General features: G+C 36.1%; 2 protein-coding genes across 9 annotated transcripts in view; one reads left to right on the top strand and one right to left on the bottom strand.

Moving 5' to 3' along the window:
• Positions 1–20,160, bottom strand: part of NINJ2 (ninjurin 2) — a 508,566-nt gene that overhangs the window by 334,907 nt on the left and 153,499 nt on the right. The gene's annotated exons all lie outside the window — the stretch shown is intronic.
• The window catches only part of ERC1 (ELKS/RAB6-interacting/CAST family member 1), a 292,584-nt gene that overhangs the window by 148,019 nt on the left and 124,405 nt on the right, over positions 1–20,160 (top strand). For all 8 annotated transcript variants that reach the window (XM_052667563.1, XM_052667564.1, XM_052667567.1 and 5 more), the window contains one exon: positions 5,841–5,976. In XM_052667563.1, coding sequence (XP_052523523.1) covers positions 5,841–5,976 — 136 coding nt within the window. The remainder of the gene's footprint in view (positions 1–5,840; positions 5,977–20,160) is intronic.

The raw sequence follows: 20,160 nt of genomic DNA, 5'->3' as shown, positions 1-20,160 counted from the left end.
TACTGTTCTCTTGACTGGAGAGCAGCTGATTTTATTAAGGTTTTGTCAATCAAGAGACTGAAGACAAAAATCTACTTTCCCTGAAAAACGTTAGCTTGGTAGCACTTAGAGTATGCTTTTGAGATGCTTGTGCTTCTAATCTTTAGTAAGATTTCTCTTTCTGTACATGTGTTTATTATGTATCTTTCTCTAAATTCTCTGACTGTAGTAATAACCTGTGCCACTTCACTATTTGAAATGTGCTGTGTGTAAGCTTTATGTGATGCTTACATGTCAGGTGATGGGTTTCTGTTAGAGGTATTCTTAAATAACAGGAGGTTTTTAGACTGTTTTCTGATTCAGAGTATTTAGTTCCTGCCTGGTTTATATGCTTTATTTTCCTATATTTTCCCATTGGCTGTTTCTGGAAGTAGAAGGCTTTTTTTAGCTGGAGTCAGATGGGCTGACTACACCGGGAACAGGGATTGATACTGTACAGCTAATTCCTAACATTGAGGGGAAAAAAAAACAGTGTAAAGTTGAGATCTGCTTCTAGTCTTTGACTTTCACACTTGTTGATTCAGGTGCTTTTAGGACCTTGTTCTGAAAATCTGGGGCAAGCTGGTTTCCCATAGCCTTCTGCGTCTTCATCCCTTGCCCCCTCCAGTGCTCACTGAACGCACACTTTGTTTTATAAACCAAGGTTTCCTAGGTTCAGGAAATGTAGTTCACCCTTCCCAACTCTTAAAGCCACTGTGGGACTTCTTGCTTCTTGTCTCGCATGCAACAGACCAGTTAAATTCTCAGAATCTGCTAATATTTTCATTGCCATGTTTTTCCTTGTCATATATATGTCACAGAACATATGAAAAAGAAGAGCAGTGTAACAAAATGATGAGAGGTTGTTGGAGGAGACCACAAGCAGAAGAGGTAGTTGAATGCTGGAATGGGTCAGCTGTGCATACAGTAGAAGCTGATTGAACGTGTGTTGATCCATTTTTTATCTAATACACAAAGTGGAACAGAGGTGGTGGTACTAGACTGAGTTATTTGAAAAGCATAATTAAAGTATTGTGGCTTTTTTTAATTTAGTAACTTAATGCACCATTTTTTTTAACAGTAAAATAACTACTTAAGAAACTCAAATTGCTTAGTAGAACCCAACAAAGCAAAGGAACAGCATCAAATAATGCTTATGCTCTAAAAAAAAGAAATCTGGCCATACTAAATTGCATAGTGACCTTCAGCAGTAAGTTAATTTCTTAATCCTAAGTTTTCAGTGAGTAAGATAGGAAGCTTTGTTCAATCTTTGGCAGTTTTGCTTTGACCGTCAATCAGGCACACAGTTGTGATGATGGGACTATGTGATGTGGTCAGTCCTGTTTCCTACATCACTTATTTTACTTTCATTATTTTCTTTTTTTCTTGAGGTTAAGAAATTAGGCTTTCCAAATACTGCCATTATTCTCTATGGCTGGGTGATCAACTGCAAGTAAGGTAAAGTAAGTTTTAAGCAACTAAACGCTAAAGCGAAACCTTTTTAAAAGGATTTTTTTTTTCTTATTTTCAATCTCAAGTAGCATTCTTGAGAAGAGTTCCTCTTTGACTTCCTTTTACTTAACTTCCCAAAAGGTAAAATGTTTTTCTTTGCGCACCAAAACTCTCAAAATAAAAAAATAAATAAAAATAATTCCTCACCTCATGTCACTGTGCTTATGATCTTTTGATTCTTAAGTGAAGGTGAAGGTTATGGCTGTATGGCCTTTAAAACAAAGAAGTGATGAAGGAAATGGTGCTGGCAATATAATAAGTTGGACACTTCCCTTTGAGTTTTGAGTCATTCCAGCTCAGGTCATTAACATCCCTTTGAATTGATGGTGACTTCTTTGCAGTAAAAAAAAGTATGTTTTTTTTTTTTAAATCTAATCACTAATCAAATACTCCTAATAAAGGTCTGGACAATGTAGTTTATTGTTTTCTGCCTTTCAGGATTGCTATCTGGATTTTTTTTCAGTTATGATGTGTTTTGTTCTTGGACTTAAGTTGCTGTCAGCATTATACTTCTTTACATGGCTGCTCCATTTAATTCCGCATGTGAATAAATGTACTCCTCAGTGTCTCTCAGGACTTCAGAGTGTTTTGATGTCCTATTCAATGATGTTATACATTGTAATTCAATATTTCATAATATAATAAGCATTGGCAATATTAAACTAAGTAATACAGCGCGTTATTGCATACTTTTTTTTTTATTATTTTGCCATTTTTGGAATAAATTTCACTGTATACGTATTGCATCAGTGTAGTTATGTTGAGAAGCAGTGTGCTTTAAAGCCAGTGAAGTTCCTCTTCCATCAGGATTAGTAGCTGCAGCAACAGTGCACTGTCCTGTGGGTGGTGGTAATGCTACGTTAATGAAGGCTGTTGCTGAGCACAATCTTTCTGACATGGCTGACTGACAGTATGCCTTCTTTTTAATGTGAAATTAGTTTCCAAGAACCTAAGTCAGATAAACAGGTGGTTTCTTTAGCTGTGAACAAAATGAATGTGTTTTTTCCACGTGCACACACTCATCATTTGAAATATAATCAGTATCCACTTTTTTCTTGAAGATGAGTTTCCGTAGTGATTTGAATACATTGTAAATGTGCACTTATTCTTGGACCATTAGGAAAACCGTTGTGTTTTAGGTGCATAACTTTGAAAGAAAACATTAAAGCAATAGTAGAAAATTAAAATTAACTTCTGCATATTTTTGCTTAACTTTTTGTCACATATTTTACAAGAAGAACATCTAAAATTACCTCAGAAAAGATAATCAGATTAGGGTAGTAAATAACTATCTGTTAACTTGTAGCATAAAAATCCATATAAGGAAATAATTAACAGCTATTTCTACTGATGTGCATAACTGTAAAAGATAATTAGTATTAAAATGCAAAATTATTTAGGGTAGTATGGAATAATTTAGCTTAATTTAAACCTTAATACAATTAATATTATTAGGAATGAAAAATCTTCCAAAGGACTTGCAGGCAGTAAACTGAAGGAAACTGAATTGGATCAGTCTTCTTACCACTTTGTAGGAATACCCGATGGTGCACAGGTTTTCTATTGTTTTTTTCCTCTCTCAGAAAAAGACTCTGGAAATCTGAAATCTACTCATTTGAAAGTTTTTATTGTTGTTTTTTTTTTGGTTAATTCTCTCTTTATGGTGTTAGAATAATAGCATTCCCTCATTGCTAGAAATTCCAGATTTTTGTAGAGAAAAGCCATTGGATTTTTGTTTGTTTATTTGTATCAGTGATGCAGCCTCATCCTTCATTGAAGAAGAAGGCTCAAGTCATGGAAATGAACAGTTGTTTTCAGATTCCAATTTCAGAAATTTTGCTCGGGGGGGCTCTTTGGCTTAAACTGTGCACCTAGAATCAAAAGGTGTAAAAGATTGTTTCTGAAAATCTTGACCCATCTGTAATTAAAAAGCTTTGGGTTTTTTTTGTAGTTGTTGCTTTCTTTTTTTTTTTTTAATTAGAAGTCTGATTTTGATTCTACTTTGTTTTCTTTGATAGATTCAAATTTGCAAGTTCTTGACATGACATTGCAAAATGGAGAGAGATTTTTAGCACTGCAAAAGACTTTTTACTTGAGTGCTAACTATTTTTAGGAGCTAAACCTCCAGAAATGTCATTATCCAAAATGACTACCAATGACAGAATTACCCAGCAGTGAGGTATTGTTGTAGATACCTGTATTATCTGAAAGGTTTGTTGTCCAACTTTTTGTTGCTTTTTGATGAAGGTACGGAGTAGCAGTTTTATCCTGCATAGGAGTTCGAGTTTCTGAACAGTATGGCAATTACGAACATAAGACTGAGTAGTACTAAGTAATTTTAAGACATCTTTTTAAACTGCTTTGGGAAAAACCCTGAATTTGTCTCCTAGTATCTACTTGATTGTTTGGAAGGCATTAATTTTGCACCAAACATCCTTTCATTGAAGAGCTGCTGTTTTCTTTTTAAAGGCATATTGGACTGTGCTGCAAATGATCTTCCTTATATATACTTTGATCAGGCTTAATATTTGTTACTATTAATATTGTTGTCTCTTATCTAAACAGCAGATAACAGTAAATAATATCACTTTTTTAGCAGGTGAATCTAAGCTTGCCAGTTTATAAAAAATAACTAATTCCCCTACTTTTAATCTAGAAGTTGAATAAGAATCTTCATGTGGAGCTGAATGTGTTGGACTTGCACATTTTCATTTTATGTGTTAACTTAGCTGTACTTTCTCTGTTTATTTTATGGGATGGCTAGAACCATGTATTGTACAAACTGAGTTGTGCCAACATAATATTTCCAATATGTTGTTTAATCACTGAGCAAGTCAGCTTTAAACCTGGGCAGTGTGCCCATACGCAGTGAGCAGCCCTGGGTTAGAGCAACTTAACAATTACACTAGTTGTGTTTAAAAAGCATTCTGACTCAAATCAGCTGTAATGTTGGAAAAGGTATTTAAATATGCCAATAACTTTTTAACATCATCAGAAAAGGACTTTTCTTTTATTCTCAGTCTCTGGAGGATGTCAGCACTTTTTCTCACTAATAGAAGTTTGTTTAGCACCAAGGAAAATTTGCTATCTTTGCAACTTTTCCAGCTCCAGCTGGCTTACATTGCAGAAAGTATAGCTCAGTGTTGAACCTCCAGTTTTGGAAGAGCTCGAATCACCAACTAGGCCTATGCCACGTAATTTGAACATATATATTGAAAGAGGTATTTTCTTGATGACACTGTTGTTACTAGTTCTGAAGAAAATATTAAAGCAGAGTTGTTTGTGATCTATTCTAAAAGTATTTCTGAAATACAGAAGAAACATTCTTCCTTCTCTGTGTGGATAACATACCAGATAGGAAGCTAGTATATCATTCTGCTTTCTAAACAGTAAATTAAAGAGCTGTCTCTACTACTTGCATGATGTTTTGGGGAAATCTTGCAACCAAAGAATTCATCTTTTATTCCAAAATCCAAACTCCAGATATAATTATGGAGAAAAGGGCTGAGGAAGCAAAGCTAGCCTGTTTTGTTTTGATTGGACTAAAAGTTTAGACTTAAGTTCTCTGTGGTCTGGAGGCTGAGATTAAAGGGTCTGTAATTAGATTCAATACTCCATGTGTCTTAATGCCCAGAAAGGCCAAACCCTGTCTGCAAGCAATGGTAGTTGCCAGGATCATCAAAAATAATTCATAGATGCAAGTGAAAAGGAAATTATGCATGCTTTCTGAAATAGTTTGTTCTTGCTTGCTCCTTTCTGTGAAAAGAAAGGATAGGAAATTCCTCAAAATATCTAGTAAACAAATAGAACTTGATTTTGAAAATAAATAGTTCTGGAAAGAGATTGCCTAGATATTGTGGATAGTCTTCTGTGTTCAAGTAATGCTGCAGTAGTTTTCCTATCAATTCTCCTGTTATGCTTATGTTAGATACAGTGATACTCAAAGCAAAATGGACTATTTAAGTGTGTGCATTTTTTATATGTCTGTATCTGCATGAACAGAGAAAAGGTTTCTTTGTAATACATACCTCAGTCATGAGGACAAATGTGTCTCTTGATTAATAGCTTATACTAAATAGTTATTTTAAGGTTTTTGTTTCAGAAATTTTCACATTTAAGCTAATAGTAATGAGTAAAATGATGTGTTCATTAGATTGACTTAACATTTGATGGTAATGCTAGAGGATAAATCAGTTTTTCCATGTGGAAAGTGACTGTATTTGAGAGCACCACTCCTCGCCAGTCCAGCTCACAAGCACTAGGTCTGACCAGAAGCCGAACTGCATTCTGAATGCTCTTCTCTCTTTCAGGCAAGTTAAAGATCAAAATAAGAAAGTAGCAAATCTGAAGCACAAAGAGCAAGTGGAGAAGAAGAAGAGTGCACAAATGCTGGAGGAGGCCAGGAGACGAGAGGATAATCTTAATGACAGCTCCCAACAGCTTCAGGTAACATGAGAATTGGATAAAAGCAATAGGGCCAATGGGCCAGTAAGCTACATCACCTCTTGCTGTACCTGCTGATCTATTTTCATAGCCATTATACACTGATTATTTAAAAGGAGACATCTATCTTACTGCTCTTCCAAGAAAGCAGCCTTTCTGTTTTCTTCACGGAAAAACGGGTTTTTACTGTCAGTTCAGTTATGAAGTGCATCATTGAAATAATTTGATCTTTTAACATTCAGATTGGTGTGGCATTTCTTTCTTTGCTAATCTTCTAAAAGCTTTATTATTTTGCTGTTTTGTATGTTTTCCTAGCTGATTTTACCTAATACTGTTCCTTTTCTTCAGGAAATGAAAAATAAGCAAGTAAGTATTGTTATAGTAAATAGAAATTTTTGTGGCGCAACTGAAGAGTCTTGTTTTCTGTGTTTACTCGGCCTTACTTGACAAGAACCTACTCTACCTCATGAACTCTCAGTATGCTTACTAGACAGTTTGCATTACTGTAGAAATCATAACATGCTGCTGCCATACCAAATTCTGGTTATCTCAAATCTGTCTAGGCATACAAAGTCACCAGTATGAAACCAACTGAAATACTTTTCAGTCTGCTCTAGGTTGATAACAGCTGTAGATGGTTTATCAAGCAGTTCAGTTTTCAAGTGCTGTCATAGAAACATTATACTGTTGCCATGAAATAGAATGAAGGCTGCATGATTCCGAGAGAAGATAATAAATATTTTTCCTGTGATTTCTTAAATTTACAAAAGCAGCTTTCCTTTTGGTGAGTGAAAATAAACATGGGAATCAAAATCTACCCTTGAGATCTGTTAAAATTCTTTTCAAAATCTTTAGAGAACGTGCTTTCTCAAAGCTGTTTTCTTTGTTATCCTAGGTTAAATCCTGGTTCTTGGTACCAGCTGTGTTTGCTACTAAAACTACAATAAAGGCATAGAATAAATCCTAATAGCTCGCAAGCAAAGACAAATCCCCTCCTTAATTTAAACAGATACTTCTTTACTCTGTTCTGTGGAATTCCAGTGGGATGGTTTCAACTCTTTAAGAACTTTTGAAAGAACCGCAGAAACATGTGTCCATGTGGAATGCTCTCAGATGCACCATTTTGTGGTTTTCCCCTTAGTTCCAGTCCTGCATGTGCATTGCACTGAAATAGTTAAGTTCCAAGTGTATGAAAATGATTTCATAACTACACGCTTTTTTAAAAGACGGGGATGTGGGTTTTCTACATCTGCTAATGGGTTTTGTGGCCGTAATGCTATGGCAATGCACAAGGCTCTTGTTATGTGGCAGCTTAAGTTCAAATAACACAATCCTCCTTGTATTAGTGAACTGTCTTTTAAAATTCCTAAAAATAATCTAGTGTATGGTTAGATTTTTAATCTGCAATTTGTATAAATCTGTATTTTAAGTTTGGAAAGGTAAGTAGTACTTGACATCTGTCATTCAACTATTTGCCTGTTGTACTTATCAAATGATACTATCACACGTGTTCATCTTTATTTTATTTCTTTCAAAGCATGGCTTACCCTACTGGCTTTTTTCCTTGACATTATTCTTTCACTTTTTGTTTTTCTTTCTGTTACACAAATGGAATGCACTGAAAAAAGCCTGACATTTGTTTTCTCTCAGCTCCTGTTAGCATACTAAAATTACTCTTTTTTTAGGAACAATAAGTTATGTAATGTGTTTGTACAGCTACACATAGCAATGGGTGAACAATGATACTCCAGTTATTGATAACTTTAATTCCTATTAAAATTAGTTAAGTTTCTGATATTTCAAAGAAATTTTATAGCTTTGGAGGCAGCATGAGACGGCCTTCACTCAGAAATTGACAAGTTAAAAGAATGGTGCTGGTTTGTATCAGACTTGTTTGAGAATGTACAGTTGTCCTTGCAATGCACTATCCAATTCTTTACTTAGAGTGTTTTAGTGGTAGAGATGGATAGTGGATAGATATAGAGCTAAGAATAGCATAATTGTACTTATTTCCTCTTTATTTTTTTAATTTAAATATCACAGTAAACAGCTTGAATCTAGGGACTAGAGATAAATACAGTTGTTTCTTTTGAGGAAGCCAAAGTATTTGATGTTTTTCTCATTTTCTCTAGTGTTATTTTGTCGTGTCTTCAGTAGTTCTGCTGCTTTCCCTATAATCATATGCAAGTATTTCTGAGATAAATACAGATACTAACAAATGCATGTGAGAACTGACTGAAGTTGCGTGTGATACTTAACATTAAAGTGTGTAAGTTACCACACTGTTAATATTACTTGACTTTCCCTGGTTCATTCTCTGCTTTTGTGAATCTAACTGTCCTGTTTGGGTGGGCTCAATTTTTAAGAGTCTTTCCTCATATTCAACACAAGGCTGAAGGGAATGCTTTCATTCACGGATGAAAAAGGTCTGTATGCTCTAATGAAAATATCAAGCTATGGTAAAATATGGAGTGTTTAATGACAAGTGACAGCTTCAATAAAAACTCCTTCCCTTAGAAGAGCCCTCTGCTTATAGCCTCCCTCTCTCAAGGATTTCAACATTTTGATTTCCTGAAAGTAAAATTTACCCGGGACCACATTTTAGTTTGTTAGCTAAGGAGACCTGTCTTCTGTAGATGCTCTAAAGGGCACTGCCTTCTAATTGATTAAAACAAAATATTAATCTTGAGAGGAACATAGATTATTTTTTTTATGCAACCATTGTTGGCTTTGGGGTCAGGACACAGAAGCACCAATTTCAGACAATTTTGGTCTTGGTGGTTTTGGCTGGAATTAATAATATGACATCATGAAATGCTTAAAAATATATGATCTACATGTTCTTTGGTTGACCGTCTGCTATCCAGTCAAATAAACACGCTCCCAAGCACATATTCCACTCCTCCTCTCTCTGTCCCTAACAGGCATGTGGTTTCTTTCTTCCTGAGTTCAGTAACAAAATGTTCGTTTATTCAGAAAGCTCTGATGATGGAAATTTGGTATTTTGGGGAGTGGGGGAAGAATGAAAACCATAATGTCTCAATTCTAGTGAGTTGGATAAATGGGTTTCCAAATTTGTCTTTTCCTCCTGAGTTCCCTTAAACCTCAACTCTCTAGAGATCTGAGAGGTTAACGAGTGTCTGGTCTATAAACAGTATGAAAAAAAGAGGGTCTTGGACTGGAGCAGAAAATTTTTTTCTTGAAAAAAAAAAAAAAAAAAAAAAAAAAAAAAACAAAAAAAACTTGGCTATTGTGAAAAGGAAGTGATATGCTGTGCTGTCCTGTCCTAAGAATGTAATGCTTACTGAAATTTCAAGAAAAGTGAATGGATTAGTGTGTATATTTTTTTGTCTTTTCCTTCCAGTGTCTTCCACAGTTTTCAGGTGGAGTTTTCTGAATACTTTGTGGCACAGAGTTGTCAGTTAATATTGTTTCTGTACTGCAGTAACTATCCAGCAAATTGCTGCTGGAAAACTATGTATCCAGAAGTTGTGTAAAATACATTTGAATGCTTTAATTAGAATCTGCAATACCAATTATATTTAGTAATTTTTTTTCACATCCAAACTTGAATAATTTCATATGTAATTTATAGATTAGGAGCTATCTGCAAGCAGACAAGTACGTGTTGTTTGTTTTTTCCTTGTGACTATACAGTGGCTCTATCTACTGAGTATTCAATAGTTAAAATGTCCTTATAGTGGAAAGAGCTGAATTTCAGTTTAAACAAATTTGCAGGTTGTGGGGGTCAGGTAAACTTTTTGTTCAGTTATGACTTTACTGGCATCAAGATCAAGCTAGATGAAATGGATAAGTAACAAAATACCTTCTTATCAAATGAGCCTTCTGGATTCTTTATATGTATATCAGAAACTATTTCTAACAAAGCACGATGGCATCTACACAAAGTAGGTATCAACATTCAAAAATCTGTAAACACGAGTAAAACTCCATGATTTGCAGCCTAAATTACTGGAGAATTTTCATCCTGACATGCTGATTAGATTTTGAGGGTAAGGTAGCTGAAGTGCTTTAGTCTGGTCTGTTGATGGTTGTATCATTTTATGATGAAGAAGATGGGTTACCTTATTTCAGCTGTTAGTAAACGGAGAACATACAGCCCTAATTAATCTGTGATTAACCTGTAATTAATTTCATCTGTGACTTTTGTACAGTACACACAGAGCTCCTGAAGAAACAGGCATAAAGAACTCTAAACTTGAAGGTCAAGATTTTCTCCATAACTTACTAGGCATTGTCAGCTTTGAAGCAAATTGGTTATGCTGGGTAAAATGGTGTTACACGTTTTCTGTGGGGATAAGTGTCAAATTCCAGGGCAATTTCTCTTCCATGTAGACCACTGACATATCAGATTCCATCCTAGCCTGCCAGCTGAGTGGAATGTACTCTTTTTTTATCTCTTAGATAGCACAGCTCGACATGTTAAGACCTACAAAGCTGTCAGATACTGAATTTCAGCATGGTAAAATCCATTTTTTATGCTTTCTTGCATCTGCAGGTTTTATTACAGAAAACACAGCATATCAGATGTGTTTTCTCACTGAGTTCAGATCTACCTATAAGAATTATTCAGAACAAACTGTTCTTTCTCCCTTCATCTCCCAGTACTTATCAGATACTGTGATAGGAAGGAGATTGGGCCTTCCTGTTGCTGGATAATTTTAAGTGCTGCCCAGCCTTGAAAGTGTTTTTTTTTGCCTGGGTCTGACTAGGTGTCACTGTCATCAACTCATGTGGCTCTAATTTTATTGAATGATATATTCCATCCTAGGTGTAATTCTTTCTGTCCTCTAGAACAGAACTTCGAGATATGAAGCACTGAAAGAATGTGAATTGCCTTTGCAATTCAGTTTTTAAGAAATTCATTAGTATTTTTGAGGGAATACCTTTTCTTGCAGTCATTCCACAAATTACCACAAAGAGAGAAACTTGCATTATTGTAAGATTTTGGTAATTAAGCAAAAATGTAATTGTAATTCACGTATTATATGAATCATGTTTTTTACTGCCTGCCTCCCAGTATTACACAGAATTTTTCTTAATAAAGACACAGCAATTATGTACAAATAAAGGATTTAAAGGACAGTCATGCTTGATAGAAATCTCAATGGAATGAATGTGTGCAAATTATGCTTCCTTTTAGATTTGAAGTATGCGGTAGTAGCCAGTAAATAGTTATGGGATTAACTGACCCTCCAGCCCTTTGTCTGAGATGTTCTGTGGCAGCTGGCTGTGCATTAAGAAGCAGGAAATACATATGCAGTAGTCTCTTCAGTGTGTATCGTGATTTGTTAATTATTCACTTCTGCCATCTTTTTACAATATGCAGCTCTGTCTGAAAGCAGTGCCTCCTGTTTACTTCCGTGGAAAATAGGAAAGAGACAAAGAGCACAATAACACAATTTGATAGTGCGAATTCTCTGCTCTCTGATGCTGAGGGCCAACATAATAAAACTGGAGGCAATACTTTCAGAGCAGCCCTCAGTACAGAAAATAGCATTCCACAAACATTACATTCTGTGCTTATTTGGAGGGCTGTAATTTTCAGCACAGTGTGTGCAGTTACTGTAGATACAGCAAACATTTAACTGTGGCAGATGCCTGGAGAAAAACTAGTTCTTGTTCTTATCATGTCATAACTCTCCCTGTCAAGAGAGCTTTTCCTAACTTTCCTGGATGTCTGGGAGGAGTTCCAAACCTTATAGCTAGGTTTTTTGTGACTTATGCTGAAGTTTCTATTTGAGGAGTACTTTGAATTTTAGCCTATTTTCAGGCATTAAAAGATCATAATTAGGCATGCCTGAATTTCTATCTCAACAGGGCAGCAGTGCATGCAAAAATGACCCTCTGACTAAAAGAGAAGGTTCCTCCATTTTCTCTATTGATGTAACAAAGTGCGTCTTTATTTCAAGGAAGATCATGAAGGCTTGCTAACAGATTGTAGGAAGGTAAACAGGAGAAGGTGGGAAAATTAATAAACAAGAAGAGATGAAGTAAAGTCCTGCAGCATCTGCTCATATCAGGTTCTGTTATTAGGAATATTAGTCATATTCACAACTTACTCTTCTACATACAGACCTGATGGACTTTGCAAAACAGTAGGTTCTCCATTTAGTAAAAGCAGGTTCATCAAAGCAAGCTGTCTTGTTCATTCATCCTTAGGAGTATTTACCTGGGTCTGCCTCAAGCAGCAGTGTTCCTAGTTTTCCATACACAAGTCTGATAGCTGTTTTTCCAAATAACTGCGCACAGGCAGAGAATACAGTAGCACCAGTGACCATTAAAAAGGGACCTTACTTATTTTTGAGTTTTCTGATATTTCTGAGATTTTTGAGGTTTAATTTTCTTCCATTCTGAGCTGTGACACACTGTGGCAGCAGCCCTATCTCAAATTTTAGTGAAGCCATTTTTTTCTGATATGTACTTACAAGGTCTAAGCAACTTCGTTGTTGCTTCCCTTTATAGCGTTGCGTGAAGCCACAACAAAAATAATGCAGTTTCGAACAGAAAGTTATTTGTCTCAGAAACATATTTCTCACAATATGAACTGTTTGATTGTGTTAAGGCAGGGAGATGCACGTTTTTCTTTCCACTGAAGTCTAATACACATTTTTGAGCATCAGAATAAATACATGGTCCTGTTCTTTAATTTGATTTGGCAGCCCTTATAGAGACAGAATCTGTAGTTTCTATGTAATAGAAGTTTATACCATGAAGGAATTGTTAAGGAATTGCCTCCTATATTTGACCAGGTGAGAGCAATCCTGACAGAGTGTTTGTTACCATAACATTCACAGAAACTAAGCATGAGAGCAGACTTGATATTTAGAATGGATCAGTGTCTCCCTGGACAGACACTTAGCCATCTGCTCTGTTTTCACATTACAGTGTAGTTTACCGCACATGTATGAGGTTCAAGTCAGACGTAACACCCTGCCTTCCCTTCTTTTAAAAGATGAACCGTCTTACTCTGTCTTCTTATATAATGTAAAAATGCTCTGCAATTTTGAACAAGCAGCTGGAAAAAATTCCTGAAAGTCACTACCTACAAGCTGGAATTAAGCAGTCTCCCAGTTTTCCTGATATTTCCTTATTTCCAAACTGAGATTTGTAGTGAGAGAAAGCTATTATAAAGCTTAAGAGTTCTTCATAGAGGAAAGAAGACTCCCTATATCCTCACATTTCTCTGTGATCCCTCAGGCATATTATTCTCCAGACACACTTTCACCCAGTTGTTACTGCAGAAACATTAGGTGTCAGTAGAAGAAGAAACCTGCTATTTGTACTGTTGCCTGTTTGGCAAAGAGCTCTGTTGGTACCCTTTATGATATGCCAGAAACTAAGGACTGTGAAGACTGGGCTGCTGAGTGCGTGCCAGCGACCTTAACCACTGGATGTTTTTTGCAAGGGCTTTTTTTTTTTTTTTTTTTTTTTTTCTTCCTAGATTAGTATCTGAGTTCAAACTCCTTTCCTAAAAACTGTCAGAGAGATTAATGTAACTGTTGACAACATGGTGTGGTTCCTGTGAGGAGGTCTCTCCTGAGAGCAGAAAACATTTGAGGGCCAGATTTAAGCAAAACAATAGGAATACATTCAAGGGGAAAAACAGCTCTCTTTTCACTTTAGTGTTTTATTTCATGAGCCTGAGAAATGGCAATAAATTCGCATTTTTCCGTCTTCTGTTTTTTTTTCTTTCTCCCTTAAGCTTTTCTTGTTTTTACTTGCTGTGTTGAAAATTGTTTCTAACTCATCTCTCCCCAGGAATAAGAATGTCCAGTTGCTGCAGCTCATTTTGTAGTTTCATTGCATAGTAAAGTTGCTGTTCTGCCTTTTTTTTTGTTTTGACCAACAAAATAAGATGAGGTGATGCTGGTCACCTGAAGATAATGTTCATAATTTATTTTGAAATATTTATAATATACTTTTTTTTTTTCTTTATGGTATATACCTGTGGCAACAAGTGCTTCGGTATTTGCTTTAAAAATATTCATGTGATTGATCTCATAATAATAAACCTAATTTACTTCATTCTAATTCAGTATTATTCCTTAATCTTGCTTAGCAAGACATCCAAATTATCCTTAAGCTACTGTTCTTTTCCTGTAGAAACAAGCCTATTCTTCTTCAATTAGCACTTTGCCTATTGAAGTTTCCTCTTTAACTAAAGTTTACATGCTCTTCACATGTAAGAGAACAACTACTCTTACTGTGATGTGTAACTATTAGCTGGCATTGAGGCTTAGGGTACAAGTCATGTATTCATAACTGATAGAGGCTAGTTAGCATCAGTCCTTTCAGCTGTTGCATTTTGTTTGAGGTACATTCGGATCTGAATACAGATGGTGGGAGAAACTTTGTTTGTATCACCTGGTCTCTCACTGATGATTAAAGGATTATCTCCTTAACATTCTAGAAAATGTCTATATTTAGTTAAAATTCACTAGCAAATTCAGTTTAGGACGCTGTGTTGTTTTCTCATAGAAAATCATTTCATAAAATCATTTTGTTCGGAAGTCAGTCATCAATCTAGTACTATCAAGTTCCACTAGTAAACCATGTCCCCAAGTACCACATCCACACGTCTCTTAAATACCCTCAAGGGATGGGGACTCCACCACTTCCCTGGGCAGCCCATTCCAATGCCTCAGCACCCTCTCCATAAAGAAATTGTTCCTGATATCCAGCCTAAACCTCCACTGGCACAACTGGAGGCTTGTAACCTGAGGAAAGAGACCAATGCCTTCCTTGCTGCAGCCTCCTTTCAGAGGGCAGTTAAATCTTCCCTGAGCCTATTCTACACTAAACAATCCTGGTTCCTTCATTCACTCCCCGTAACTCTTTTCTGGCCCTTCACCAGCTTCATTGCTCTTCTCTGAATGCTTCCAGCAATTCAACGTCTTTTGTTGCCAATGCCTGAATTCTAAGTCTTAGTGTCTTTAAGGTCAGATGATTTTCCAAAACCTCTTTTGGAAAGAGAGAATAAAAGTTAATGGGATTCAATGTACCAACACTTATTCATGCCCTTCTAATGTACAGTTTTCTATGCTAGTTACTATTCGTATTCTTTTCACTTCCTCCTTTTGGAATCATTGGATACTCTTAACCTGTAAACAATTTTTGCATTGTGTCTATGTCTTAATGTCCTAATGGTATGGTACTATGTATTGCTTTATATAGAGGCAATGCTCCTGGTCAAACGTGGCAAATACAGCATTTTCTCTAAATGAGGCAAAATTTCTGACTTGTCAATTTATTGAGGATACTCAGTGTCCATTTTGAGACAGTATTAGTCATGGATATTGAATTACTAGTTATACATAACACTGGCTATGTAATAAACAATTATCAGGTTAAGGTGTATGACAGGGTTGTTTTTTATTGTTTTTTTTTTTTCATATATTTGAACAAAAGAAAAGTAGATCTTACAGCTGCTGTGATGTATCAGTACACTAATGTTGACAGGACTAATGTTGCGAAGGAGAGTTTAGCGGAATAGAGGCATACCAAGGGAATAACTTACGGTTTCAAAGTTACTAATAGTGCAGTTTAAACTGTCACTATTTTTTGTTGGAGTCCCATATGAACTTGAGGTGTCTCGAGTCATAGTTTTGATTTGTGTGTGAAGAAGAAATGTTTTTACAGTAGTATTTCCCTGATTAACCTCTCACAGAAAAATAAAATACAGTGAGAAACCTATTGCCTTTCTCACATTTTCACAGCTACATTGTCAGCCTTAGGTCTTATTCCAATCACCAGTGCAGCAACCCAGTATGGTTACATAGAAGAATAGTCCCTGTAGGTATTAAAACAGGTAATTTGCCACAGATGAAGCAGAATTTTAATGCTCTTAGCACCCTAACAAGCTGTTAAATGGTAAACCTCGTTGTTAGTATTGACAAGGTGCATTGACCTGTCTCAGTTGTTACTAATGAGAACTGCATTTACAAAATGAGCATGCCTATCTGATTGCTGCATTTGGCATGCCTAGGTTGAAATAAGAGGAAAGAAGTATCAAAAAACATGGTGAGAGAAGTTGCCAGTATCTATTTTGTTCTGCCATTCCCTTTTAGGCCACTCTGTGTCACATTGTCCTTAAATGCTGGTCCTTTTCTTCTCCTTCCTCTCCATCCACCTTCAAACAGTGTATAACTAATCCAGATTGCAGTGCAATTCCACTGAAGTTCGTACTTTGTACTGGAAATACAGAGCTTTATGATGGATACTGTATTCAATTGGTATTGATTAGGATCCTTTCCTACCATTACCTGCAAGCTCTATGTATCTCACATTGCTGCTAAAGCTGTATGCTTTGGGAATGTTTTTTGAAAATAACACAGCTGTGAGTGGTAGCCTATAACATGTCTTGCAATAAAAAAGTCTGAATGGCTGGCACTGTTCGCACATTTTATAGACATATTGGATAATGGTCAGAAACATTTCTAAGCAGTATTTCAGGTAACAATACCAGTATACAGAAATTTTGTTAAGGGCTTTCTGTGTGCTCAAGAAACAGACATGAGAAATTGTTTCTCTGCGCTAAGATTTTTTTCTCACCTTTTATTTCCTCTTCATTTCAAGTGGATCTGTTAATAGTAATGTGTATGTATTCAGGTAATATCTTTTATGCTGTGCCTTTACTGCCGATGTTTTCTGGCTTTTCATGACTTTTTTTTTTCCTTCCATGTAAGTGCATTTTAGGGAAAAAATATATGCACATTCTGCCTTTAGGGTTATACATGTGTGACATGCAGAATACTGCTTACATCCTGATATACTTCAAAATTATTGCTTTCAGTTATATCTATCTTCTAGTGGTATTGCTGTCGTATAGCACTGTCATGTCCATGTTTGCTTTACTGCTTCTTTGTGACCTATATGTTTGAGAACAGAAGTGAGTTCACATAATGCTTGATAGATTAATTAGTACCATATTTCTTTTCTTCACATGGAGAGAAGAGCGTTGGTTGTTTTTCTTTTTATAAATGCTTAACTCTTCAGTCAGCTTCTGTGTAAGTAATCTTGACACTCAACTAATTTCCCATCATAAACTTGTCGTGATGTCTTATAGACATATTTTACTATCCGGGTATTGGTTTTTTTCTTTACTCCGTAGTAGCCATGAAGACCTCCTTAATAGCCATGTTGTAGCAAGCCATGAGGACTTTGTGCAGGACAGAAAAGCTACGTGGCTTTTCATTTTCATTACTGAGCGTGTTAGTAACTTCTCTACTTGTCTGTGATTTTCTCAAGTCAATGCACATGTAACATTTATGTTGTGCAGTCCTCTCACGTACAAGAGCAGATATTTTTGTGAGCGGCATCGTTTATAGCTCATTTATATCTACAGGATTACACTGTCCCACTCAGTTTTTCTATTACCTATCTCCTTCAAAACAGAAATTCACTGGCTGTTTCTCATAAATTGTTGGCCTTGTTATGCTTTTTTTGTCCTTTTTTTTGTTGTTATTGTTAATATACTAACTCAATCATATTTATCTTACATTGACTGGCAATATTTTTTTAAACATTTTCTACTAGAATATTTTTTTTCCCTGCAACTGATGATCCGCAAGTGCAAATATATTCTGGGTGTCCACATCTTCTCTTTTTTTGTTGCAGCATTCTCAGGCGAATGTGTTCAGCCCCTTCTGCAGTCCCTCATGTTTTTAAAGCAATGCTGTGGCCGGCTTCATCTCACTTCCCTTTCAGTCCCTAATGGAATGAAATTCTTCTATTGCAATTTTTCTCCTATTGTCTCCTGAAGTTATTTTTCTTCATTTAGGCAACTTGTCAGGCTAGAATTCCAATTCATGTGTCTTATTTGGCAGACACAGTTTTCCAGATGTTGACATATGTTGTCCTAATGAGTTGTCATCATGTATCTCAGTCTTTGAGCATGCCAAAGATATGGAAACATTAGTGGAGGATCTCCTACTTGGCAATTCTTTTCAGCTCTCAGACTATTCCTTTCATTCAGGAACTTGTGGTAATTACATATGCTGTTTCTGTACTTAGGAAGAAGCCCTTTGTGTCTTACTGTGTGAGAGACAGAGACGTCATATGAATTTAATGTTTCTACTTACCCAACTTTTGCCCAGACAGATCGAGGTTTCACCATCACAAGCAAACTCTGCACTTCTTTCACCATTTGAGAGTGTCAATGCATCTGTATGCAACACTGATGATAGTAGCTTTAGCACTGATAGTAATCGTTCCTTCAACTCAGTTTTTTACTCATACCCATCAATATATATAGAACCAGCTATTACACAAATGTTTGCCTCTGCTACTTTGGTTTCAGAATCATTAATATTGGATCCATGTTTATGTACATCTTGGAACCAAGTTATAAACTACCCTACAGGTATTTCCCCCATTAGGAACTAATAGTCTTTTCTTATTTTGTTCTTCAAGCACTCTTCAAGACAGCATGCATTTTTTCTTTTATTGCCATCTTCTTCAGCAAATCACAGAATCATCATAGAATCACAGAATGGCTTGGGACCTCAAGAATCATCAAGTTCCAACCTCCATGCCACAATATTTACCCTATATATACATATATATATATATATTTGAAAACCCAGTAAGTCAAAAGAATCTCATCAGTGAAAGAGAGATTCCTCCATTTATGAGTGACAAATTTTCATTCTTTTCTTGTTCAGAGACCTCTGCAAGCAGTTTAGCAGCATGGAACCAAATGAAAGAGGTCCAACTACACTCACTTGAGTTTTAAATAACTGTGATTATTTGCTTCCAAAATAAAATGAGACATTAATTTCACCTTTTGATACCACAACATTGAATATTCACTTAAGCCTTTCTTAAAAAGGCCTTCAGGTTTTTACAAGTATTTTTCAGAGGAAAGAGCAGCAAAAATTCATGATGATTTATATTCATCAGTTCCTCTCTTCTTAAGTTTAGATTTCTGATTTTGTCATAGCAACTTTCCTCCTGGGCTTAGCAGTGCAGCAGAGCAACCAACACTGCAGTAATGTCTTCTTCCTTTCTCATCTATGGAAGTACAAAGGGCAAAATGTGCTTAATTACATTAATTATGGGTTTATATGAAAATGATCTTTCCCTACCTAGGTGATTGGCTAGTTCTAGGAATTCTTTTAACAGTCAAAAGGAGCAGTTAATTGCCCTCTCAGACTATTAACTAATCTTTCCCAAGAGTTAACCAGAGAAATTCATCTAAATTTCAATTCCAACAGTAAAGTTAAGCCACAAAGCTGTAGTTACACAGAAGTTTGCCAGGATACCTCAGGTTTAATTGAACCTAAATGCCTTGGTGAAAACTTGCATCCGATTTCATGCATTTTCACAAAGCTTCATGGCAGATAACACATTACAAACGAAGGAAAGATTAATTTGATACATCCTTTTAATATGCATCACTTGGACATCCCACCACTTCCTTCCTGAAGTGAAATAAAAAGTCCAGAAATGTGTGTCAGTCACACCTCCTTTTCCTTTCAGTCTTTAAGACAGGCATGTATTGGAATGGGTTTTGCATATGGATCAGCTGCAGGATCATAGTGTTTGTAGAAAAAATCATATTGTGCCTGAACTCCTGGCACTCCCACAGCATCGACTGGGTTTTTCATTTTCATTGTGGTGTCACCAGTGAGCATAAAGGCAGAGCTATCTCCCTGTCCATGTTTAATTCCCTCTCTGCCATTGAATCTCACACATACGGGACTTGGGCGCAGAGCTGAGTGAGGGTCATGGAGATGTTTGGGTAGGTAATGCATCTCAAAGAATCCAGTTACTGTACAGGTAAGTAACACTTCCTTTTTCTTTCTGTATAGTCGTGTATAAGATTTGTGAAAGGAAACTGCTATGGTCTACCACTATGCAATTTCATCAGAATAGCCAGTGAGAAACTTGCACTCTGTGTCACATTTTATTATATGTAGAAAGTAATTCAAGTTGTGCTCTAGTCCCCTATTTAAGAGAATAAATACATTTCACTATTGGGGTTACCTGCTTCAGCAGCATGTGAAAAATTGGGAGATAACAGTTTTCTTTTTCCTGCAGTAGAGTACCAGCATTATCACAGCCTCCTCATCTCGAGAGGGCATTTTTGTATTCTGTTCATGTTGAAAGGTTTCTGATTTCCTTTCTAAAATTCTGATTTTCAGTATCAGTTTTCCAGAACGA

The sequence above is a fragment of the Tympanuchus pallidicinctus genome, unplaced genomic scaffold, assembly GCF_026119805.1.
Source record: "Tympanuchus pallidicinctus isolate F22 unplaced genomic scaffold, pur_lepc_1.0 scaffold8, whole genome shotgun sequence".
Lineage (NCBI taxonomy): Eukaryota > Metazoa > Chordata > Aves > Galliformes > Phasianidae > Tympanuchus > Tympanuchus pallidicinctus.
The sequence above is the reverse complement of the archived record's forward strand: the minus strand, read 5'-3'. Positions and strand labels throughout refer to the sequence as shown.